The sequence below is a fragment of the Narcine bancroftii genome, chromosome 7, assembly GCF_036971445.1.
Source record: "Narcine bancroftii isolate sNarBan1 chromosome 7, sNarBan1.hap1, whole genome shotgun sequence".
NCBI classification, from domain to species: domain Eukaryota; kingdom Metazoa; phylum Chordata; class Chondrichthyes; order Torpediniformes; family Narcinidae; genus Narcine; species Narcine bancroftii.
The window spans coordinates 214,682,219-214,708,933 of NC_091475.1; the positions used below are offsets into that span (position 1 = coordinate 214,682,219).

Consider the following 26,715-nt stretch of genomic DNA (forward strand, 5'->3'; position numbering starts at 1 on the left):
CTCCCGGTGTGGAGCTCCCTCAATGGCCCTCTCCCGGTAAGGAACCCCCTCAATGGCCCTCTCCCGGTAAGGAACTCCCTCAATGGCCCTCTCCCGGTAAGGAGCTCCCTCAATGGCCCTCTCCCGGTAAGGAACTCCCTCAATGGCCCTCTCCCGGTAAGGAACTCCCTCAATGGCCCTCTCCCGGTAAGGAACTCCCTCAATGGCCCTCTCCCGGTAAGGAACTCCCTCACTGGCCCTCTCCCGGTAAGGAACTCCCTCACTGGCCCTCTCCCGGTAAGGAACTCCCTCAATGGCCCTCTCCCGGTGTGGAGTTCCCTCAATGGACCTCTCCCGGTAAGGAACTCCCTCAATGGCCCTCTCCCGGTAAGGAACTCCCTCAATGGCCCTCTCCCGGTAAGGAACTCCCTCAATGGCCCTCTCCCGGTAAGGAACTCCCTCAATGGCCCTCTCCCGGTAAGGAACTCCCTCAATGGCCCTCTCCCGGTAAGGAACTCCCTCAATGGCCCTCTCCCGGTGTGGAGCTCCCTCAATGGCCCTCTCCCGGTAAGGAACTCCCTCAATGGCCCTCTCCCGGTGTGGAGCTCCCTCAATGGCCCTCTCCCGGTAAGGAACTCCCTCAATGGCCCTCTCCCGGTAAGGAACTCCCTCAATGGCCCTCTCCCGGTAAGGAACTCCCTCACTGGCCCTCTCCCGGTAAGGAACTCCCTCAATGGCCCTCTCCCGGTAAGGAACTCCCTCAATGGCCCTCTCCCGGTAAGGAACTCCCTCAATGGCCCTCTCCCGGTAAGGAACTCCCTCAATGGCCCTCTCCCGGTAAGGAACTCCCTCAATGGCCCTCTCCCGGTGTGGAGCTCCCTCAATGCTGAAAACCCGCGATATGGCTGCAACTTACAGCGAATGCAGCTGTGAGAACTGACACTGCTGAGGGCAGACATCAATGAATATCCGTCACCAGGGGACGGGTCCCACACAGGCACGGACCCGCACTGGGGGACGGGTCCCACACAGGCACGGACCCGCACTGGGGGACGGGTCCCACACAGGCACGGACCCGCACTGGGGGACGGGTCCCACACAGGCACGGACCCGCACTGGGGGACGGGACCCGCACGGACCCGCACTGGGGGACGGGACCCGCACTGGGGGACGGGACCCGCACTGGGGGACGGGACCCGCACTGGGGGACGGGACCCGCACTGGGGGACGGGACCCGCACTGGGGGACGGGACCCGCACTGGGGGACGGGACCCGCACTGGGGGACGGGACCCGCACTGGGGGACGGGACCCGCACTGGGGGACGGGACCCGCACTGGGGGACGGGACCCGCACTGGGGGACGGGACCCGCACTGGGGGACGGGACCCGCACTGGGGGACGGGACCCGCACTGGGGGACGGGACCCGCACTGGGGGACGGGACCCGCACTGGGGGACGGGACCCGCACGGACCCGCACTGGGGGACGGGACCCGCACGGACCCGCACTGGGGGACGGGACCCGCACGGACCCGCACTGGGGGACGGGACCCGCACGGACCCGCACTGGGGGACGGGACCCGCACGGACCCGCACTGGGGGACGGGACCCGCACACAGTGCATCTTACTGAGGTAGCATTTACCATGCTCCATTTGATCCAGTTTGAAGTAAAATCCTTTAAATGTCCAAAAATATTGAACTGAAATTGCCCTTGGCACAAAAGTCACCTGCTCAGATGATATTGAGAAATGTGAGATCTATGTGAAGTTCAGAGAGTGGATTCATAATAGACTGGACCAAAGAAGACAGAGGGTGGCGGTGGAAGGGTGTTACTTAGGCTGGAGACCTGTGACCAGTGGTGTTCCACAAGAATTGGAGTTGGGACTTTTAATGTTTGTGATATAGATGCAAGTGTATGGGTGAGTGAGTTTGCAGATGATACAAAGATCAGTGGAGTTAAGGACAGTGTAGAGGGTTGGCAAATAATCTAACAGGATCAGTTCCAGATCTGGGCAGATGGACTTTAATCCGCACAAGTGTGAGGTATTGCACTTGGGGGATGAAAGGCAAGGGGAATAATGTACAATTAATGTCAGGGCATTTAAAACCATTGATATGCAGAGGGATCTGTAGCTTTTTGAAAATAACCACATTAGGGTTAGGGGATAGGTTATGGTGAGAAGAGGTTCACCAGGGTGATGCCTGGTTTAGAGGGATGGGTTATGGGGAGAGGTTGGACAGATGGGTTGTTTTCTCTGGAGAGTCGGAGGCTGAAGGGAGATTTATAAAACTATGAGAGGTATCATTAGGGTGGACAGTCAGAATCTTGTCCCCAGGGTAAAAGCGTCACACACAGATGTGTGTGTATGGTGGGGGTGGGGTGGGTGTTTAAAATGTACAGGTATTTTTTTTTTTAGACAGAGTGGTGGGTGCCTGGAATAGCATGCCAGGGGTATTGGCAGAAGCAGGTACAATGGTCCTGGATAGACCCATGAATATGGAGGGAGATAGAGAGATGCAGGAGTTAGAGTGATTTGGACATGGTGTTTGGTGCTGTCATTGTGGGCTGTAGGGCCTGTTCGTCCGCTGGATGCTCCTCTGCTGTGTATCTGTGCTGGGACCAGTAAACCTTTACGTACAACCAGCTACTTAAAAAATTGGCTGCCTACTCTGATTCCAAGTGCTGACTTTCGGGATCAGACTGAGCCAAGGTTTTCCATCCTTTGGCCCTCCTACTGCCCTCTCCTTCCATGGAAGCTGCATTGACTCTAGCTTGGCTGCAAGTTAGAAAGAGTATAAATTAGGTACAGGTCTTGCAGACGTTCAACTGTCAAGGCTGACGAGACAATCCCTATTCTCACTCTCACCCTCCACACCACTGAATCTCTCCCCAAGCCCTGCCCCAACACCAGCTAAGGCCCAGCCATCATCCACTCACCTCCCGCACCATCCCCGCACCCAACCTCTGCCACCTCCCACCCACTAGATCATACGGGTCAAGCGGAGCGGCCTTTAGTCGGGCTGGAGAGTGTGCAGAAGAGATTCACCAGGAGGCTGGTGTCTCTGTAGAATTTGTTGTCACAGGCAATTTTGGAGACCAGGTCATTGGATTTATTTAATGGAGAGATTGATAGGTTCTTGGCATCAAAGGTTACAGGGAGAAGGCCGGGCAATGGGCTGAATGGGAAAATGGGTCAGGTCCTGATTTAATGGCAAGGCAGACTCGATGGGCTGAATGGCCTATTTCTGTTCCTATGTCATGGTCTTGTGTCATGGCCTGGACTGGAAGGCTCGAGTTGTGGGGGAGACTGGATTGAAGGCTGGATCTGTTCTTCCTGAAATTAAGCAGCAGAGGGAGCGTGGCAAGATGGTGTAGAAGAAACACGTGTATTCCACCTTTCCCCAGCTGGATTTACTAAATAAACGGTTTTTAAAAAGCATAAAAGTGGTTAAAAACAATATTTACAATTGTTTAAATAACAGTGATTTATGATGGCAACTAATGTGAAAAAATCTAAACCTCAACTTCGTAAAAAATTACTATACAAAAGTGTGGAAGAACTGAGACCTACTTGCATAGCTGAATCCACGGAATCGTCGTTGGGAGCCTCCAAGCCTCAAAGGAGTTTGACCTTGGCGCTGATCCTGCCTTCGCAAGATGGCACCGACACTTTGGTGAGTTCGGCAGTTGCCGACCCACGATCACATGAAGCCATGTGCGCGGGTGGCATGGCCGACAAGGGGTCCCGCGAACCTGCGATCTTGCTGGGCGGCCCGGGGACGCGCAGTGTAGTGTCGGAGGACGCTCCTGCGCGTCCGACGGCTTTGCCTGGCTTGCATGGGGCATCCCGGGTCCGAGAATTGCTGAACAAAGTATTGGCTGTGGGGGAACCCGAACGCCAACGCCCCGAAGAGGGCGTACCTTAAAGGATTTACGATGACTGAGGAAGAAGAGGAACTTACCTTATTGGAATTTGTCCAGGAGGAGGAGCCTGTAAAGGAGGTAGACCTCAAAGAAGTGGAGGTGGAATCTGGAATGGATTCAGTGTTCACTGTTTTGGAAGGGATTGCTTGTCAAATGGACAATATGTCAAAAACAAATATCAACTCAGATGAATTAAGGATTTATGGAGATGAAAATAAAAATGAATACTTTGTGTGATGAAATGTCAACTATGAAACAGGAAATGACTGTAGTCAAGAGAGATATTAATAGATGTATAAAATCAGTCAATACTGTGCAAGATCATTTGAAGAAAATTGAAACAGCCTTTTCTGAGTGTCGAAATGATGTGGAACGTAATTGAAAAAAAATGGAAAAAGTGGAAGGTTCTTTTGTAGATTGGGGGATTCAAAGAAGAGACTTATTGAAGAAGATTGATTCGCTGGAAAATCAAAGCCAAAGGAATAATGTGAAAATAGTTGGTCTTCCAGAAGACATTGAAGGTTCCGACCCTATAAAATTTTTTAAGCACTGGATCCCAGAGGTGCTGGGTAAAGAGGTTTTTCCTGAAGGCTTGGAATTGGATCGGGCTCATAGAGCTCTGAGAAGAAAACCACTTCCAGGACAAACACCGAGAGCAGTGTTGGTTCGTTGTTTAAAATACCAAGACAGAGAAATGATCCTACGTATGGAAGTACAGAAAGCACAGCAGAATCAGTCTCCATTAATGGTTCAAAATAACAGAATGTTCTTTTATGCCGATTTGAGCCAAGAGGTTATTAGAAGATGACGAGAATTTAATACAGCCAAAGATGTTTGTGGCGAAAGGGCTACAAGTTTGCTTTTCGTTATCCTGCAATTTTGAAGGTATTTTATGGAAATTTTCAATCTCAATTCTTTGAGAATGATCATGATGCTTTGGCTTTTGCTAATTCTTTGTTGGAACTGCTAAGAAATGGGCGTTCTCCCCCATTGTCTCCTAAGAGGAGGGTAAATAGAAATGGAAATGGACATGGGTATGGAAAGAATGAAAAGTATGGAAAGAAAGAGTTGACACAAAGTCTTCTTGATGTTGAAAACCTGGAGCAGTCATTGGGCTTGGTTGGAATCAGTGGGTTGAATATATGGACTATATTCGATTGTGTTTAATTAAATAATAAATATGTATCTGGCTGGAGCGGGGGGGGAGCGGGGGGTGGATGACACTGAAAACTTTAATAGTCATCTGCCGCCAGTGGGTTTACCCACGCAATCTACCCAGATTTTTAGGGTATTACTACCTTTGGGTGTTTTTTTTTGTGTTTTTTATTTATTGTTTTTTTGAGGGAGGGTTTCTTTCCCTTTTTTTGAAGAATTATAGAAGGGAGCATTATTTTATAGTGTCTAAATATATTAGTAGTTAAAAAGATGTCTAAATTTAATTTTGCAATTTTTAATGTCCAGGGATTAAATAATCCAATTAAGAGAAAGAGAATATTGGCTTATATTAAAAAAATGAAAATTGACATTGCTTTTTTACAAGAAACACATCTGACTGAAAAAGAACATTTGAAATTGAAAAGAGATTGGTTTGGTCATGTTTTTTTCTTCTTTTAATTCTAAGGCAAGAGGAGTAGCGATTTTGAGTCATAAAAATTTACCATTTGGATTGGAATCTTCAGAGGGGTACGCTGGAAGAGTATTAAGAGTGAACTGTCAAATTTTTGCTGAATCTTGGACTTTGCTGAATCTTTATGCCCCTAATATTGTCGATGAGCAGTTTATTTCAGAAGCTTTTTTACTGATAACTCAAGCTAATGAAAATGTCTTAGTTGGTGGTGATTTTAATTGTGTTCTGGATCATTTATTGGACAGAAATCCATAAAGTATAAGGAAAACAAAGATGGCAACACAAATTAATGCGTTAATGAAAGATTTAAATTTGGTGGATATTTGGAGAAAAGTTAATCCTAAAGAGAAAGATTTTTCTTTTTACTCTTCATGACGATTTGTTTTCTAGAATTGATTTATTTTTGGTATCAGCACATTTACAAGGTAGGTATAACGAGCTGAATAACGAGCTATATCAGATCATTCATTATTACTTTTTTCTTGTGAAAGTTCGGAGGTAGTACGTCCGTCGTTTAGATGGAGGTTTAACACAATGTTATTGAAAAAAACAGAGTTTGTTACTTTTGTTAAAGAGCATATCTCTTTATTTTTGACCGAGAATGTTAAATCTGTGGATAGTCATTTTGTAATATGGGACGCTTTAAAAGCTTATTTAAGGGGGCAGATTATTAGTTATTCTACGAAAGTTAAGAAACAATATATGGCAGAAAGTTTAGAGTTAGAAAATCAGATTGCTGAGTTAGAGAAAGATTTTCAGAAAGGTATAACAGAAGATAAAAAAGCCGCATTAGCGAGGTTGAAATTATGTTATAATACTTTACAAACTTATCAGTTTGACCCCTTAATTAATCGATCTAAACAACATTTTTATGAGTTGGGGGAAAGAGCTCTTAAGGTACTTCCTTGGCAATTGAAAGCTGAACAGGCATCTCGGACTATTAATGCTGTTAAGAAGCATTCAAAAGTTACTTATAAGCCTCAGGAAATTAACGACCCAGTTTTATTCATTTTATCTAAAATTATATACTTCTGAGGGGAAACAGGATAATGGTTCTATTGACTCTTACCTAAATTAAAGTTACCAGTATTAGATGGGAATGATGTTCAGGAATTGTAATCTCCATTTACGGATTTTGAAATTAAGGAAGCTATTCAGGAAATGCCTAATGGAAAGTCTCCAGGGGATGATGGATTCCCTGTGGAATTTTATAAACTTTTTTATGATGATTTCTCTAATGTATTTGGAGAAGTGTTGAATCAAGTTACTGAAGATCAGAAGTTACCAGAATCATGTTCAAGTGCTTTAATAACTGTTATTCCAAAAAAAGATAGAGATCCATTAAAAGTGTCTTCATATAGACCTATTTCTTTATTAAATGTAGATTATAAAATTATAGTGAAAATATTAACTAATAGACTTGCTAAATATTTACCAAAATTGGTACATATTGATCAAACAGGTTTCATTAAGAATAGAAACACATCAGACAATATATTTCGATTAATTACTTCGGTCAACGCATACTGAAAGCAACCTAACCTGGTTGTATTAGATGAAGAAAAAGCTTTTGATAGGGTTGAGTGGGATTTTTTATTTAAAGTGTTAGAGAAATTTAAATTCGGCCCTTTTTTTATTGGTTGGGTTAAGGCTTTATATACGAACCCGATTCAATATGGACAGATGGACAGATTTCTTTACCATTTAAATTGACTCGTTCAACTCGGCAGGGCTGCCCATTGTCACCAGCTTTATTTGTGCTGGCTATTGAATCGTTAGCTCAGGCTATTAAACAAAATGAAGAAATTAGAGGGATGAGGGTTAAGAATGAAGAATATAAAATTAACTTATTTGTGGACAATGTGTTGATATACTTGACGGAACCGGAACAATCGTTGAAACATTTGCAAGAGTGTTGGTCGAAATTTGGAGAATTATCGGGATATAAAGTTATTTGGGATAAAGGTGAAATTTTACCAGTTGGAGTGGGAGATTATTCTGAATTTAAAACTATTACAAAATTAAGGTGGACAAATAAAATAAAATATTTAGGTGTGCTTATGCATACTAATTATCAATCATTATATCAATTAAATTATGTGCCTATATTAAGACGGATTAAAGCAGATTTGATTAAGTGGAAAGATCTTTCATTAACTTTGGTTGGTTTAATTGTATTAAAATGAATATTTTTCCTCAAATTCAATATTTATTTCAGTCAATACCTTGTTTACTTCCAAAGCGCTTTTTTCAAGATTTGAATAAAGCAGTGGGAGAGTTTTTATGGAAAGGTAAATTAGCTCGAGTAGCGTTGCATAGAGTTACATGGAAGTATGTATTGGGCAGACTACAGTTACCACATTTTCAAAATTATTATGAGGTGGCCCAGTTGAAGTTTGTCAGTAGATTGATGGATTTAAATCAGCCTCCTAGCTGGGCTAAAGTGGAGATGGCGTGTATTTCTAGGGTTGAGATACATGAATTTAAATTTTGTTGGAATTTGATTTTATTACAGCAATATGATATGCAGATATTGAAACATTTGTTAAAGATTTGGATTAAAAAAACAGGGTGTTAGAGTCGAAAGATAAATGATCAATTCTAACTCCATTGTATAATAATCAGCTTATTCCTTTTCCAATGTTTAATAATCATTTAAAGATTTGGGACTCTAAAGGTATAAAGACAATACAAGATTGTTTTGAAGAAGGGCAATTTCTTTCTTTTAATCAATTGAGGGAAAGATTTGATATACCTGTAAATTCTTTGTTTGTGTATTATCAACTTAGAGCTTTGATAAAAGATAATTATGGTAGAGAGATGATTTTACCTACTTTGTCGAGATTTGAATCTTTGATTTCCTCTATACCAAAAAAGGGTCATATTTCATTTATGTATAATTTGTTACAAGATAGTATTGATAAGTCAAATTGGGAGAAATCTAAATTTAAATGGGAGAGTGATTTAATATTTATTTTTCCCGAAGATGATTGGGTGACTATGTGTCAGGACAATGTAATTAAATTGACTAATGTAAGATATGGAATGGTTAATTAGAATTTTTTACATCTATTATATTTGACCCCAAAAAAGCTAAAAAAAAAAATATGGGTTTAGTAATTCGGATTCTTGTTTTAGATGTGGCTCATGTATTGGAACTTTTCGACATGCCGTTTGGACTTGTGGTAAAGTTCAATCATTTTGGCAAGGAATTAAAGTAGTTTTTGAAAAATTATATAATTTTATATTATCATTAGATCCAATGATTTTTTTTGTTGGGAAATTTGTATTCGTTAAGGGGAATGGGATTGGACAAAATTCAAATTGCTTTTGTACGTTTGGTGTTATCAGTAGCGCGTAAATGTGTTGCTAGTACTTGGAAAGATGATACTGAGATTAATACATCACATTGGCAAAATGAATTGAACGTATGTGTTAAGGAAAAAATTACTTATAATTTACATAATTATTCTTCCATTGTTAGTAAGTGGTCTCTGTATTTGAAATATATGCATTTAGATATACTCTGAAATGTTATTAACATTTATAATTTTTTTATATTTATAATCTATTTTTTTTGCTCCCCTTAAGGGAGTTGGCTGAAGGGGTGGGAGGGTAGGGTGGGTTTTTTTTTGGATTTTTTAATGTTTTTTTTAAATATATATCTTTGTAAAATCTTTTTTTGATTATTACTATACTGTATGTCATGTTTTTTCTATTTTTTAAATAAAGTTTGAAAAAAACCAAAAAATAAAAAAAAAGTTAAGCAGCGGGAGTGTGAACTGATGGTTTGTGGAACTGGGAGGCATGGTCAACTTCCTTTTTCCATCTTAGGGCCATTAGTTTAGGAGAGGGAGCTTTGAAGGGGATCTGAGGAGTACATTTGCTTTGGTTTATGTGTGGATCTGCAGTCATTTAATTGGAGAGACATTTGGACAAACAGTGAAATAGATACAGATGTGGGCAAAAGAAACCAGGGATCTCAGCAGGTCAAGCAGCATTTGTGATGGTGTGGAGGGTTGGGAAGGTCAAGACCTGCGGAAGACAGGGCAAGTGGGGTGAGGGTGGATGGGCCACGTCACATAGAGCTGGTGGGTCCAGGGCTCCCCGTCTGCTCTACCACTCCACGCCCTTCTCCTTCCCCAGGTTCCCTCCTGGGTGCAACCAGGCACTTCATGTCACCATCTCAAGAGCAGTCCGGCTGACAATCGGGGAGCTGATCCACACATGTGTGTCCGAGATGTCAGGCCACCTTCACCAGTGAAGCCAGCTGCCTGGGTAGAACCATTCCCCAAGTCTGTGGTCACGATGGTTCGATTTTCCGAGCTCAGTGAAACCTCATTCACTCAGGCAGATCAGCAACTTTGTCCAAAACAGTTTAATCAGGGTCACAGCAAGGACCCTCACCCCTTACCCTTGGCTCACACAGCAAGGTCCCCTCACCACTCACCCTTGGCTCACACAGCAAGGTCCCCTCACCACTCACCCTTGGCTCACACAGCAAGGTCCCTCACCCCTTACCCTTGGCTCACTCAGCAAGGTCCCCTCACCCCTTACCCTTGGCTCACATAGCAAGGTCCCTCACCCCTTAACCTTGGCTCACACAGCAAGGTCCCCTCACCCCTTACCCTTGGCTCACACAGCAAGGTCCCTCACCCCTTACCCTTGGCTCACTCAGCTCACACAGCAAGGTCCCTCACCCCTTACCCTTGGCTCACACAGCAAGGTCCCTCACCCCTTACCCTTGGCTCACTCAGCAAGGTCCCCTCACCCCTTACCCTTGGCTCACACAGCAAAGTCCCTCACCCCTTAACCTTGGCTCACACAGCAAGATCCCCTCATCCCTTAACCTTGGCTCACACAGCAAGATCCTACACTGTGGGCTGGAAGGGTGCTGGGAGGGGAGAACACCAGAATGATCCTTGTGTTCAAGTGGTGGCTGAGATTTAATGCTGCACATGGCTGATCACACACCACCCACCCACCCCCTCCATTTTCCAGAGTTCTCTCACTCTTCTTCCCCAGACTCCTTCCAGCCAAGTGAATCAATATCCCCTAATCCCCATCCTCTCACCCTCCCTAGACTCCCCTTCCCAGAGATCCCTGATCCACTCCTTTTCCCGTCCCACCTTCCATTCCTCACACACCACAATCCCAGTCACATCCCAAGATATCTCCCACCCTGTTGAACACCCATTGGTCCTGCAACTTCCCCCACTCAATGTTTCTGAGTCCTCTCCTTTCCCAGACATTCCCCACTCCTGAGACCCCTTCTCTCCAAGACACTGCTCCTCAGTCTCTCCTCTCCCCCAGACTTCTCTCCCCGACTGCTCCGCTCTCCCAGTCACTATACCCCTGCACTGCAGCCCCTCCACTCCCCAGTCACTGCTTTGCAGGCATAGGAGGCCATTCAGCCCTCCAGCCAGCTACACCAATCACAGGTCACAGTCTGTCTGACCTACCTTTGATGGTCCCCGTGGCGATTATTCCTTCAGCTGTTCCTCCATAACCACCAGACACGATACTGGTCTCGTTGAGGTTCGGTCCAGAGACCATCACTTGCTGAAGGTCCTGGAGACCAGGGGAAGAAGAGAACCATTTCAAGCCTGGGTTGCCGGTGTATAAACTAACACATCATCAGTGCGCAGACTCCTGATGACCAGAGACCAGCACAAGTAGTAACTCACCATTCACCAACTGGGATTCAACCCCAAGCCCCTGAAAACCATTTGCCAAGCAGGTAGGTTGTGGTGGGGGAGGGGGGGGTGAGTGCTGGAGGTGAGCGACTGAGAGTCGTAGTGATATTGTGGAAATGGGCCTGCAGGGTGGGGAGACTGCGAGGGCTGCAAGAGTGAGAAGCAATTGAGAGTGGCATAGATAATGTAGATGGTCAGTCTTTGTCCTGGGGAGGGGACAGTTTAAAGATGAGTGGGGCAAAGTTTAAAAGGAGCCTGACAGTGGTGGGTGTGTGGAACCAGAGGAGATGGTGGAGGCAGGGACAATTTGGATGTGCATAGATAGCAAAGGTAGAGGGAAATGGCCTGAACGCATGAAAATGTGACTGGCTACGATGGGCACCTTGACCAGCAGGAAGGATATGGGCCGAATGGTCTGTTCCTATGCTGCAAAACTCTCACCACTATGTGTGACAGAGTTTGAGTTCAGCTCTGAGTGAGTGTGACAGCCTGAATGTGCAACTGGGAAAGAAGTCTTATGAGGGCAAGGTTAGCAGAGCTGGGACTTTTCTTTTTAAAGCATAGAAGGATGAGAGGAGACTTGATAGAGGTCGACAAGATTCTGAGAGGCCAGCGCCTGTTTCCCAGGACAGGATCAGCAATCACCGGAGGACGTGTGTACAAAGTGAAGGGAATGAAGTTTAGGGAAAACTTCACTAGTAAGTTTATTTTATACAAACAGTTGTTAGTGCCTGGAATGCTTGCATTGGTCGAGGGAGTCTGGAGGATAACTTCATAGAATGCATCCATGATAACTTTCTTGAGCAGCATGTTAAGGAACCAACATGGGAGAATGCTATTTTAGATCTAGGATTATGCAATGAGGTAGGTAAAATTAACGATCTAGTCATCAGGGACCCTCTTGGAAAGAGGGATCATGGTATGATTGAATTTCTCAAACAGATGGAGGTGCAATAGTTAAATCTAAAACTAGTGTATTATGATTGAACAGGGGAGACAACAAGATGAGGGAGGAATTGGTCAGCGTTCACTGAGAGCACAGGCGAGTTGGTAGAACAGTTGAGGAACAGAGGAAGAATTTCAAAGAGATTTTTCCACAGTGCTCAACAAAAATATATTCCCGTTAAAAATAAGGGCATTAAGAGAGAGATAGTCAGCCTTGGTTAACTAAGGAAAGTATAAAATTAAAAGCTCTTGTGTACAAAGTTGCCAAGCAGAGTGGGAAACTGAAGGACTGGGAAAACTTTAAAAGGCAATAAAGGACAATTAAATGGGAAATAAGGGAAGGGAAGAAGGATCATGAAGGGAAATTAGCACAAAATATAAAAACAGATAGCAAAAAATTTATAAATACATAAAACAGAAGAGGGTGGCTGGAGTCAACATCCCTCGGAAGATGAGAAAGGGAGATTGATAGAGTCATGAGGAAATGGCCGAGGCATTGAACAGATATTTTGTGTCAGTTTTCACGGTGGAGACACGTCCAACAAGTGAAAGAGTGGTGATAGGGATGTGAAGGGAGGTGAGGGCCTCGATAAAATGATTGTTACAGAAGAGATGGTGATGAGCAAATTAACGGGACTGAAAGTGGACAAATCCCCTGGTCCTGATGGGATGCATCCCAGGAAACTGAGGGAAATAGCGAGACGTTTAGAACGAAGGGGTTCCATCAGGCAGACACAGCATGGATTCAGAAAGGGAGGGTCTTGTTTGAGAAACTTTCTTTGATAATGGGTGCAGTAGATAGAGGGGAACAGGTTGATGTTGTATATTTGGATTTCCAGAAGGCGTTTGATAAGGTGCCGCACACAAGAGACTTAGCAATAAGATCCAGATGAATGGAGTCGGGGGAAGCATATTGGCAGGGATTGAGGATTGGTTCATGGACAGAAGGCAGAGAGTCAGGATAAATGGGTGTTTTTCTGATTGGCAGACAGTGGGAAGTGGGGGGCCATGGGGGTCGGTGCTGAGCCCAATGATTTGGAAGAGGGGACAGAGGGTCGTGTAGCCAAGTTTGTGGATGATACTAAATTGAGTGGAAAAGCAAATTGTACAGAGGATGTGGAGAGGCTGCAGAAGGATCTAGTTGAGTTAGGTGAGTGGGCAAAGGTCTGGCAGATGGAGGACAATGTGAGGTCATGCATTTTGGTAGGAAAAATAGAAGAGCAAATTATTATTTAAATGGTGAAAAACTGCAGCCTGCTGTCATGCAGAAGGGCTTGGGAGGACTCGTGCATGAATCGCAAAACGTTGGGTTGCAGGTACCACAGGTTATTAAGAAGGCAAATGGAATGTCGGCCTTCATCGCTAGAGGAACTGAATTCAAGAGCAGGGAGGTCATGCTGCAACTGTACAAGGTGCTGGTGAGGCCGCACCTGGAGAACTGTGTACAGTTCTGGTCTCCATACTGGAGGAAGGATAGTCTGGCCTTGGAGGCAGTCCAGAGGAGTTCACCAGGTTGATCCCAGAGATGAGGGGGTTGACCTACGAGGAGAGACTAAATCGCCTGGGATTATACTCACTCGAATTCAGAAGAATGAGAGGAGATCTTAATAGAAACATAAAATTATGAAAGGGATCGATAAGATAGAGGCAGGAATATTGTTTTCACCGATAGGTGAGACCAGAACTAGGGGACACAGCCTCAAGATTCAGAGGAGTAGATTTAAGACAGAGATGAGGGAAAACTGTTTTTCCCAGAGAGTTGTGAATCTGTGGAATTCCCTGCCCAGGGAAGTGGTTGAGGCGACTTCATGAAATGTATTTAAGTTTCAGTTAGATAGATTTTTACATAAAAAAGGAATGAAGGGATATGGGGAAAAGACAGGTGGGTGGAGTTGAGTCAATGAGCAGATCAGCCATGATCTTATTGAATGGTGGAGCAGGATCGACGGGCCGAATGGCCAACCCCTGCTCCTATTTCTTTTGTTCTTCTGATGCTGCGGGTGGTGGTGGAGGCTGAAACATTAGGGGCATTTAGAGATTCTTAGACAGGCACATGGCGGGAAGAAAAATAGAAGGTTATGGGGTAGGATGGGTTTAGTGGTTTTTTTAAAAAAGGATTATTTGGGTTGGCACAACATCGAGGGCCAAAGGGCCTGTACTGTGCTGTAGAGTTCTAGATGGGTGTGTGAGCAACCACACCAGGGAGTTCAGGCAGTTGGAGAGTTAACCCTGACCCCAATAACAGGTTAGCCAATGTTAACCACAGCAGGTCACGTGTGGGTCTGTGCCCACAGGGTAGGGAATACCAACACCCTGCTGGGATGGGGCATATGGGTCTGTGCCCATGGGACAAGGAAACCAAAGCCCTGCGGGGACAGGGCAGGGAACATCTATGCCCTGCTGGGACGAGGCTGCTACCTGCTCCAAGCTGTCGTCCTCTGGCAATTCGGTCGTGTCACCGTTGCTGTTGATGGCAATCTCCATAGTGGCCGCCTTGCCCATGATCCCGTCCGTCATTGTGCAGACCTGCCAGGGACACACAAAAATCACAAAACGGTGACCCCACTGGCCCAGATGAACACCGACTGTGTCTATAGGGCAAGTGGATGGAGCTGGGCGAGACACCACAGGGACAGACACTCACTCCTGTCTGGTTTGGTAGCTGTAGGGAAATGGATTGCAGATCAAGCCACAGGACCCTAAGAGTGGCATAGAGGATCACTGGAGTCTCTCACCACCAACCCCCCCCCCCCCCCCCCCACCACACAATCGATGTGATCTACCAGGATCATTGTCGGAAGTGGGTGTGCAAAATCATTGAGGACCCCTTCCACCCCGCACACAGCATCTTTCAGCTACTCCCATCGGGGAAGAGATCCAGGAGGATCAGAGCCAGCGCCACCAGGCTGAGGAGCAGCTTCTTCCCACGGGCAGTGAGAATGCTGAACGACCAAAGGAACTGCTCTCACTGACCCTCCGAGACTCTCATATTCACGAAACAATATTTATTTATTTGTATAGATGAAACACTTGTCCTGCATATGTACTTGACTTGACGACAACCTGCCTGGGGAATTCCCATCAGCCACCCCATGAACAGCTCAGGCCCCGGCAAAGGGGAACATGAAGCTGATGACCTCTGGCAACATCTCGGAACAAACCATCCCAAACCGAAGACTTCAACCACATCATAATTCCATCAACACGTCACCTGCCCCTCCACCAGCAACCTCCCCCCTACCCCCGCCACAGGTCCCTCGACCACAGCCATCAGACGCTCCCACCTCTTCTCCTCACAGCTGCACAGGCCAGGCCAATCAGACACCCAGGCAGTGGTTCTCCTACAAGCAGCAGCTGAGGCAAAAGGACTCAGAGGCGAATGTCACGCGTGGCTGGTGCGACAAAAAACAACCTTCTACGTGGCTGCTTTGAGTCAGGAGATGAGTCAGTATTCAACGACCCAGCCATCATCTTCAATGATGCACCATCTCCCACTTCAGGTCCAAAGCAAGTCCCACCTGCCTGCACCTACACTCAGCCCTGGAACATCTGGACAAAGGCACCCAGGTCAGATGATCACTGATCAGCGACAGCTTCACCTTCAACACCACTGTTCCAAACAAACCTATCCCAAAACTCCAGGACCTTGGTCACAGGACCCTCAGCCACTGGATCCATGACTTCTTGTCCACAGATGCAATCAGTTCAACAACAGTGGCAGTTCCTTCATTTTGGAATTCTCTACTGGAATAATGCACTTTTCTGGAAAAGACAAAGTAGTGGCTGGTGGACTTTCCCGCTCAGTTGCGCTCGAGGTATCAGCTATAGCCCACGGTATTGACGACGCGGCTCTTGCCGCTGCCCAAGCACGAGACAGTGAGATGGAGTCGTATTGCACCTCGATAGCCAACCTACAATGAAAGGATGTGCAAATCGATGTCAACAACAAGTTGCTCTCTTGTGTCATGTCAGCAGGACATCCATAACCAGTGGTTCCAGCTTTGTGGAAACGTTGCATTTTTGATTCTGTCCATGGTCTTTCTCATCCATCCATCAGATCGACCGTTCATCTGATTTCAGACAGATTTGTTTGGCATGGTCTGAAGAAAGACGTCAAGCAAACAGCCAGATGTTGTGTAGCTTGTCAAAAAGTCAAAATCCATCAGCATAACGAAAGCACCAGTACAACCCTTCCCACCGGTAACTCGGCACTTCGGCCATGTCCATGTGGACATTGTGGGACCAATTCTAGTTTCACCAGGATACCACTATCTCTTCACGGTGATCGATAGGTTTACTAGAGGCCCTGAGGAAGTCCCCATGGTGGATGCTTCTAAGGACTCTTGTGCACGAGCATTCCTTAATTCTTGGGTGGCTCGCTTCGGCCTACCGGCACACATCACTTCTGACAGAGGACCTCAATTTACATCTTCGTTATAGACGGCCTTATCTCGGCTGCTCGGCTCGAGGCTTCATCATACATGCACCCATCACCCACAGTTCAATGGGATGGTTGAACAATTCGTCCCCTTAAATCAGTCTTAATGGCCTGTTTGGACGGTCCCAACTGGGTAGACGAATCACCATGGATGTTGCTTGGCATTAGGACAACTCCAAAAGAGGATCTTCACTCTTGGTCTATGGAGCTTGTATACAGCACACCTTTGGTGGTCCTAGGGAATTAATTCTACACAGATCCAGTAAAGATGAAGATCCCAAAGAACTGCTGAGAAGACTGCTGGATACTATAGGCAAATTATTCCCCTGTACCACCTTCACCACACAAACGTCGGGACTGTGAATATGGGTTCATATGTAGAGGAACACATGGACAGCCCTTGCAGGCGCCATATGAGGTTCCATACAGGGTGATAAGATGAACGAGGTCAACCTACATCTTGGACATTGCCGGGTAGCCTCTGTCATTCACAATTGACAGCCTCAAACCTGCCCACATTGACAAAACTGCCCCTATTCAACAGCCAGCAGTCCGACACAGGGGTCGACCGTCCCAAAAACCACCAGGTGATAGTGCCGGTTCTTGGGCAGTGGGGGGCAGATGGGGGGGTGGGGGGTGGGAGGTGGGGTGTAGCGGCGCTATAGATAGACTACAACTCCCAGAAAGTCTAGCGAGCCGCCATGGGACGTCATGACGTGGTGCGCGGGGTTCAGTGTTTTAAAAGTAAACGGGTTTTTGATTCACCTGCAACTGCCTGTGTCATTATTTTGCGTTCATCAGCCACCACTGCGTTTTCAGTGGCTACAACAGGAATGCAGGAGAATGGGAATGAAAGAAGAATACATCAGCCATAATTCAAATGGCAGAGCAGACTGGTTAGGCAAATGTCCTAATTCTGCTCCTATCCTTTGGTTGAAGCTGTGGGGGCAGCCTCATTAAACATACTTAAGAAAAAGAAAGCCTAATACTTCATCCATGATTTTATAAAGCTCCACAAGATCCTCCCTTAGCCACCAACATGCAGATCCACAGGTCCCTGCGCTGTGATTCTTGGGGGGATGGAACAGCTATGTTCTGACAAGACACTCGGCTCAAAGCCAGTGGGATAAGGGTAGGGAACAAAGGGGGGGGGGGGGGGGGGGGGTGGGGGGAGGAAAGGCAGGAGGTGAAATAAATCACAGAGAAGGGGAGGGGCAAGCGAGGGGGGAGTGGAAAGAGAGGAGAGAGAGAGAGGAGACAGAGAGACGTGGAGATGGAGAGAGGGAGAGAGAGAGAGAGAGAGAGAGAGAGGAGAGAGAGAGAGAGAGAGAGAGAGACGGTATCTCCAGGTGCCACCTCTCCACAGCTGTTCCAGCCCCCGGCACCAGCTCCAACATGTCTTGCAGGCAGAGCTGGCAACTCCTCCTGCTGATGCACAAGCCACAGGCAGTCAGCACAAGAACCTACCACTCCCAAAGACAGTGCATTCCAAGGCAAATAATCAGGAGAAGAGGCAGGATCAGCGTTTTCAGACTGACAGAGGGATGCAGAGAACACACTCAGAGGGTAACATCACGGTAAGGTGGTGGGGTTGTGGAGGGTGTCAGCACTTATGGAGATCCCAGGGAATGAGTCAGTGCTTACAGAAAGTTCAGGGGAGTGTGTCGGTGTTTACAAGGCGTCATAGTGAGTGTGTCAGTGTTTACAGGGTGTCCTGGGGAGTGCATCGGTGTTTACACGAGGTCCTGGATAATGTATCAGTGTTTACAGAGGGTCATGGGGAATATATCGGTCTTTACAGGGAGTCGCGGGGAGTGTGAGAGTGTTTACAGGGGGTCGCGGGGAGGATGTCAGTCTTTACAGGGGGTCGCGGGGAGGGTGTCAGTCTTTACAGGGGGTCGCGGGGAGGGTGTCAGTCTTTACAGGGGGTCGCGGGGAGGTGTCAGTCTTTACAGGGGGTCGCGGGGAGGTGTCAGTCTTTACAGGGGGTCGCGGGGAGGGGTGGTCAGTCTTTACAGGGGGTCGCGGGGAGGGTGTCAGTCTTTACAGGGGGTCGCGGGGGAGGGTGTCAGTCTTTACAGGGGGTCGCGGGGGAGGTGTCAGTCTTTACAGGGGGTCGCGGGGAGGGTGTTAGTCTTTACAGGGGGTCGCGGGGAGGGTGTCAGTCTTTACAGAGGGTCGCGGGGAGGGTGTCAGTCTTTACAGGGGGTCTCGGGGAGGGTGTCAGTCTTTACAGGGGGTCGCGGGGAGGGTGTCAGTCTTTACAGGGGTCGCGGGGAGGGTGTCAGTCTTTACAGGGGGTCGCAGGGAGTGTGTCAGTCTTTACAGGGGGTCGCGGGGTGTGTGTCAGTCTTTATGGGGGGAGGTGTCTGGGGTGTGCGTAGCTGCTTACAGGGGGTCCAGGGTATGTGTCGCTGTTTACAAGGGGTTGCGGGTTGTGCGTTGATATTTAAAAGGGGTCATGGGGTGTGCGCTGGTGTTTACAGGGGGGTCACAGGGAGTGTGTCGGTCTTTACAGGGGGAGGTGTCCCGGGATGTGTGTCACTGTTTACAGTGGGTCCTAGGAGGAAAGATTAAAACAAGAGGACATGAGTTAAGAATTAAGGGGCAGAGGTTTAGAGTAACATGAGGGGGAACTTCTTTACTCAGAGAGTGGTAGCTGTGTGGAATGATCTTCTGGGAGAAATAGTGGCGGCGGAGTCAATTGTATTATTTAAGAAAAGGTTGGACAGGTATTATGGATGAGAAGAAGATGGAGGGTTATGGGCATTGTGCAGGGAGGTGGGACTAGAGAGGGGTGTTTGGTTCGGTGCGGACTAGAAGGGCCTAATGGCCTGTTTCCGTGCTGTAAATTGTTATGTTATGTTATGTGTCGGTGTTTATAGGGCGTCCCAGGGAGTGTGTTGATGTTTACAGAGGGTCCCCAGGAGTGTGTCAGTATTTACAGAGGGTCGCAGGGAGTGTGTCAGTGTTTATGGGGGCTCCCAGGGAGATTTTCATTGTTTACAGGGTGTCCTGGCATGTGTGTTGGTGTTTACATGGGTCCTGGGGAATGTGTTGGTGTTTTACAGGGGGTCTGAGTGTGTTGGTGTTTACAGGGGGGTCCGGAAATGTGTGTCAGTGTTTACAGGGGGTCACGGGGAGCGTGACAGTGTTTACAGGGGATCCCAGGGAGTGTGTTGGTGTTTACAGGGGGGTCCCAGGAATGTGTCGGTGTTTACAGGGTGCTCAGTGAGTGTGTCGGTTTTTACAGGGGGTCTCAGTGAGTGTGTTGGTGTTTACAGGGGGTCTCAGTGAGTGTATCGGTGTTTACAGGGTGTCCCGGGTCATGTGTCGATGTTTACAGGGGGGTCCCAGGAATGTGTAGGTGTTTACAGGGCATTGTGGGGTGTGTGCCAGTGTGTACAGGGGGTCCCTGGGATGTTGACTGGGCCCTCAGAATGGATATGAATGTTCCAATAGAAATCTACCCTTTCAGTTTCCACAGGCTGAGGAATATTCACAGAGACCTGATGTTATATAAAACACACCACTGGCAGAGGGCAAGGTTGTTGGTCCGACAGTTGTGCCATAAATTTGGCAACAGCCTGACAGGGGGTTCCAGCCCTGAGACTTGCCTGTGGTGACAGCAGAGACCTCAGCATACTACAGCAGGGGTTGGCGTACCAGTATGCACAACTCTGTTACAGCGGCAGCAATTGGGTCCGGGCTTTGAATCCTGTGCTGTCTGTAAGGAGTTTGCACATTCACCCCGTGTCTGCGTGGGTTTCCTCCCACCCTTCAAAACGTACAGGTGTTGATGGGGTGTCATGGGTGGCATGTGCCCATGGCCTGAAAGGGCCTGTTACCGTCCTGAACGTCCACATGTAAAAATGGAGCCCTGCTGCAAGCTGCCTTCCCACCAGGTGGCAGGCCCACCAGATCCCGCTGCTCCACTCAGCAGGGGCAGGACCTGGCAGCTGATTCACCACCAGGCCTTCCTCTCATTGACCTTAAATTCCCAATCTCACCATTCGTCACAGCAACTTCAAAAACAGCACCAAGAGCAGCTCCTCCCATTTCGACAGCTCGTGGGTAGAATTTGGAATAAAAGGTGCGTCCACTACAGCCAGAAATTTCGAGCAAGAGAATGGTCCTACAGCAACCAGAGACCAAGATGTATAACCAATGTTTCTGAGTCGAGCCCTTCAGCAAAGTTTGAGCAAAGGGCAGGCAGACCTTTGAATAATAAGGTGGGGTGAGGAGGGAAGAAAGGTCAGGAGGTAAAAACACAAAATGCTGGAGAAACTCAGCAGAACAAACAGTGCCTTTATGTAGTGAAGGGGTAGGACACAGGTCCATATCCAAGAAGCCAGAGGTGGATGTGGACAGGGGGCAGAAGAGAAAAGCTGAGAATTAATCAGGGGAGGGGCTGGCTCGGTGAATCGGAGCTGGAAGAAAGGAACTATAGCAGCAGAGGTAGTGAAGCAGTTAGTGCAACGCCATTACAACACCAGCAACCCTGGTTCAAATCCAGCACTGTTAGCAAGAAGTCGGTACGTTCGCCCCGTGTCTGTGCGGGTTTCCAGCCACCCTTCAAAACGGACAGGTCATAGGTTAATTAGGGTATTTGGGCAACACGGAACTACCTGTTACCAGGCTGTATGTAGACACACTGCAGTGGGGCAAGAAGAATAATGTTGTCGCAGGAGAGGATTTCAGCTCCCCAGCATTAACCAGGACAGCGCTCCCTGCCTGTCACCACACTGCCGTGATATTCCCCGAGACAGCGCTCCCTGCCTTTCACCACAAGTCTGTAATGTTCCCCAGGACAGTGTTCCCTGCCTATCACCGCACGTTCGTGATATTACCCGGGACAGTGTTCCCTGCCTGTCACCACACCTCTGTGACATTCACCAGGACAGCGTTCCCTGCCCGTCACCGCGCGTCCATGATATTCCCCGGGACAGTGTTGCCTGCCTGTCACCATGCGTCTGCGACATTCCCTGCCTGTCATCTTGTGTCCATGACATTCCCTGTGACAGCATTCCCAGCCTGTCTCCGGATGTCCATGACATTCCCCAGAATGGCATTCCCTGTCTGTTACTTGTGTCTGTGACGTTCCTCGGGATGGCATTCCCTGCCATTCACTGTATCCTTGACATTCCCTGCCAGTCACCGTGTCCATGATGTTACCTGGTCTTGAGCTCTGTGCAGCCCGAGTGTGGTTTCCTTGATGACCTGACAGAGATCAGATGTGGATTTCCCCAGGTCTCCTGAGGGGAATGCCTATCTCTGGCCTTCAGCAGCGAGTCAACTCTCCGGTTCATCTATGCTGTCCAATTGAAGAATGTCTTCCCCTGCTGAACATTGACCAGTCTACCGACTCAAAGCAGTCACCTGTCTTCTTGACCAGCGCTGGGTGACTTTCACTACCAAGTCTCCCCTCCTCAGCTTCTGCTTGTACGTGGGAAGTACAGCGACACGGTTGCCTAGCGGTTAGTGCAACGCTAACACTTCACCTGTTCGAATCCACCTCTGTCTTTGTCTGTACGTTCTCCCCATGTCTGTATCGGTTTCCTCTGGGTGCTCCGGTTTCACCCCACCCTTTAAAATGGACAGTGCTTGTAGTTAATTGAGCAGCATGGGCTCGTGGGTCAGAAGGGCCCGTTACCCTGCTGTAGCCCGGTGATCCGATGGCGAGTGTTCCATCCCATGGCCACACCGACATTCATCAGGGATGTGATGCAGCGGTCCAGGGTGAAGGAGAACTGCTGGTGAAGTTTTGGTCAGACTCTGGAGGGGATTTGGTCAGCTACCAGCCATGATGAATGAGGCCTTGGATACTACACTCGGAGGTGCTTGCTGGAGACAAATGGCTCATCTGGTGCCAGAATGTTCGCCTGGGATGGGGTCTGGACTGGGATGAAGAGACAGCACCTCACAGGGCAGTATTTCAGGTTCAAGAGCTTGCTGGGACCCCCACGCTCTGCAGTGTTGATGAGAGAGCAAATTGCTCTTCCCGAGGTCAGGATCGACTAACTGCATTTGGAACAGCGGCATGGCTTGTATGCAGGAAATTGTGCCTCACAAAGCTGACTGAGCTTTTGAAGAAGTCACTGAGAGGACTGAGCGACAGATATTATCCACATGGACTTCAGCAAGTGCTTCTATGGAAGGTTCAATCCCATGGTATCCATGGTATGCTGAATACAAGATCAGTTCGATGGTAGGAGAGGATGGGTACTCAGACAGGAGGTCTGAGTTGTGTGCTACGGCGATCAGTGCTGGGCTCCTCGCTGTCATACATTTCATGATTTGGATGACAATACAGTCAGAATGGTTGACAAGTTTGTGGATGACACCAAGACTGGTGGTGTAGTGGAGATAGTTATCTAAGATTACAACAGGATCCAGCTCAGGGAAAGTGAGCCAAGGACTGGCACGTGGAATTTACTCCAAACAAGAGTGAGGTTTTGCATTTTTGGAAGTTAAACCAGGGCCAGGCCAGGCAGGAAATGCCAAGGCCCTGCACCCAAATGCACATGACCAATTAATTTACTAGCCTGTTTGTCTTTGGAGTGTGGGAGGGAACCACAGCTCCAGGAGGAAACCCACACGGTCACAGGGAGAATATACAAACTCCTTACAGTGGCAGATTCGAACCTGGGTCACTGGCATGTATTAGCATTACGCTAACCACTACACTAACCCTGCAGCCTTACGGATGGCAATCTAGTTTACACAATGAGCAAATCTGCAGATGACGCTAAAAATGGTGGTGTTATGGACAGTGGGAAAGGAGATCCAGGTTTACAGTTGGGAATGAAGGATTAGGGAGGGGACAGAGGAGTTTACATGTTATGAGGGCGAATATGTGTTCCAGGGGCGCACGCGGGGTTGGGGGCACACGTGTTAGACTGTGTAAGGAGAACCGTCAACGTCGCGGAATGAAAAAGCCGGCACCCACTGTGATTGTAGCTGGAGAAGCTAGGCTGTCAGGCAGCGTCCATAGGAAGCACCAACAAGTGACCAACGTTTCACGGTCACTCACCTTTCACGGTCACTCACCCTTCACGGTCACTCACCCTTCACGGTCACTCACCCTTCACGGTCACTCACCCTTCACGGTCACTCACCCTTCACGGTCACTCACCCTTCACGGTCACTCACCCTTCACGGTCACTCACCCTTCACGGTCACTCACCCTTCACGGTCACTCACCCTTCACGGTCACTCACCCTTCACGGTCACTCACCCTTCACGGTCACTCACCCTTCACGGTCACTCACCCTTCACGGTCACTCACTCCTCCTGGACACTCCCCCCTCCCCGTCAAAACCCCCACACCGTCACCCTCTTTCCCTGTCACTATCCCTTCTCTCCGTCACCCCCCCTATTCCGTCACCCCCCCTATTCCGTCACCCCCCCTATTCCGTCACCCCCCCTATTCCGTCACCCCCCCTATTCCGTCACCCCCCCATTCCGTCACCCCCCCTATTCCGTCACCCCCCCTATTCCGTCACCCCCCCTATTCCGTCACCCCCCCTATTCCGTCACCCCCCCTATTCCGTCACCCCCCCTATTCCGTCACCCCCCCATTCCGTCACCCCCCCTATTCCGTCACCCCCCCTATTCCGTCACCCCCCCTATTCCGTCACCCCCCCCTATTCCGTCACCCCCCCCTATTCCGTCACCCCCCCCTATTCCGTCACCCCCCCCTATTCCGTCACCCCCCCTATTCCGTCACCCCCCCTATTCCGTCACCCCCCCTATTCCGTCACCCCCCCTATTCCGTCACCCCCCCTATTCCGTCACCCCCCCTATTCCGTCACCCCCCCTATTCCGTCACCCCCCCTATTCCGTCACCCCCCCCTATTCCGTCACCCCCCCTATTCCGTCACCCCCCCTATTCCGTCACCCCCCCTATTCCGTCACCCCCCCTATTCCGTCACCCCCCCTATTCTGTCACCCCCCAATTCCGTCACCCCCCCTATTCCGTCACCCCCTATTCCGTCAACCCCTATTCCGTCACCCCCTATTCCGTCACCCCCTATTCCGTCACCCCCTATTCCGTCACCCCCTTCCCCCACATCATTCCCTTCCTCCTCTCCCTGTCACTTCCCCCTCCCCACCCCTCACTGCCCCTGTAAACACACCCTGCGCTTCAGCTCCATGCTGAGCTCACCTCTCCTGTCCCCTGCTCTCTCTGCCCCCGCCACACACAACCCCTCCTCGTTCCCTGCACACATTCCCCTCCAGTTCTCGATCCCTGCACACACAGCCCCTCCAGTTCTCGATCCCTGCACACACAGCCCCTCCAGTTCTCGATCCCTGCACACACAGCCCCTCCAGTTCTCGATCCCTGCACACACAGCCCCTCCAGTTCTCGATCCCTGCACACACAGCCCCTCCAGTTCTCGATCCCTGCACACACAGCCCCTCCAGTTCTCGATCCCTGCACACACAGCCCCTCCAGTTCTCGATCCCTGCACACACAGCCCCTCCAGTTCTCGATCCCTGCACACACAGCCCCTCCAGTTCTCGATCCCTGCACACACAGCCCCTCCAGTTCTCGATCCCTGCACACACAGCCCCTCCAGTTCTCGATCCCTGCACACACAGCCCCTCCAGTTCTCGATCCCTGCACACACAGCCCCTCCAGTTCTCGATCCCTGCACACACAGCCCCTCCAGTTCTCGATCCCTGCACACACAGCCCCTCCAGTTCTCGATCCCTGCACACACAGCCCCTCCAGTTCTCGATCCCTGCACACACAGCCCCTCCAGTTCTCGATCCCTGCACACACAGCCCCTCCAGTTCTCGATCCCTGCACACACAGCCCCTCCACCCCCTGCACACACAGCCCCTCCACCCCCTGCACACACAGCCCCTCCACCCCCTGCACACACAGCCCCTCCACCCCCTGCACACACAGCCCCTCCACCCCCTGCACACACAGCCCCTCCACCCCCTGCACACACAGCCCCTCCACCCCCTGCACACACAGCCCCTCCACCCCCTGCACACACAGCCCCTCCACCCCCTGCACACACAGCCCCTCCACCCCCTGCACACACAGCCCCTCCACCCCCTGCACACACAGCCCCTCCACCCCCTGCACACACAGCCCCTCCACCCCCTGCACACACAGCCCCTCCACCCCCTGCACACACAGCCCCTCCACCCCCTGCACACACAGCCCCTCCACCCCCTGCACACACAGCCCCTCCACCCCCTGCACACACAGCCCCTCCACCCCCTGCACACACAGCCCCTCCACCCCCTGCACACACAGCCCCTCCACCCCCTGCACACACAGCCCCTCCACCCCCTGCACACACAGCCCCTCCACCCCCTGCACACACAGCCCCTCCACCCCCTGCACACACAGCCCCTCCACTCCTGGCTCCTTGCACACACAGCTCCAGGCTCCCTCTTTCGCCACGTCACCAGGTTTGCAGGGGGATGGGCAGCTTGCTCTACACACATGCCTGAACACTGCCCTCAGCACAGCACAAGGTTCAGTCCTTACAAACTATCTGTGTGATCCAAAGGATTAGTGTCTGACTCACCAGGAGCATGCACCTCCTGCTCGCAACACCGAGCGTGAGCCTGCAGGAAGTGGTTCCACAGCCTCAGTCAAGGCTCCTGGCAAACAAAGCAGAGGAAATTTAAATGAGACAAACTACATCGAAGTTGATCTCAGGCACTGCTTAAACCCCAGCCAAACTGATCACATACCACCACCCCCCCTCCCAATCAACAGGTAGGCATTCGCCATTCCCACCACACCAAACCAGAACAAACAAGCAGTGAGCACACAGGTCTCACGTCCCCCAGACTAACCGTGGCCACGTCAAACAGGGAACCAGGGCAATGACAGGCATGCTATACTGGGATCTTCACCAACCCCTCAAGGGCCTGACCTCGGTGCACTCCCTGGACTCTATCAGACTCCCAGAGGCCCTTCTCAGGATGGTTGTCAGTGAACACCATGCACTGGGTCATGCTGAGGGAGGGACTTGGAGAACCCAGTTTCAAGGAGTGGCTTCAGTGAAACTGAGAGGTGGAGAAAGTTGGTAAAGATTCCTGACACCGAGCAACAAGGAGCTGAACGCATGCA

At 49.2% G+C, this 26,715-nt stretch overlaps 1 protein-coding gene across 2 annotated transcripts in view; it reads right to left on the reverse strand.

Annotated features, from left to right (window-relative positions):
* Positions 1-26,499, reverse strand: part of LOC138739707 (arfaptin-2-like) — a 66,563-nt gene extending 40,064 nt beyond the window's left edge. The window contains exons 1-5 of one of the 2 annotated variants that reach the window (XM_069892302.1): positions 26,439-26,498; positions 26,165-26,240; positions 14,591-14,698; positions 10,994-11,102; positions 2,649-2,756 (exon numbers count right to left, since the gene is read on the reverse strand). In XM_069892302.1, coding sequence (XP_069748403.1) covers positions 2,649-2,756; positions 10,994-11,102; positions 14,591-14,698; positions 26,165-26,173 — 334 coding nt within the window. In that variant the 5' untranslated portion in view covers positions 26,174-26,240; positions 26,439-26,498. Of the gene's footprint in view, positions 1-2,648; positions 2,757-10,993; positions 11,103-14,590; positions 14,699-26,164; positions 26,241-26,438 lie in introns of both variants that reach the window. The other variant, XM_069892303.1, reaches the window with a different exon arrangement.
* Between the last annotated feature and the right edge of the window lie 216 nt (positions 26,500-26,715).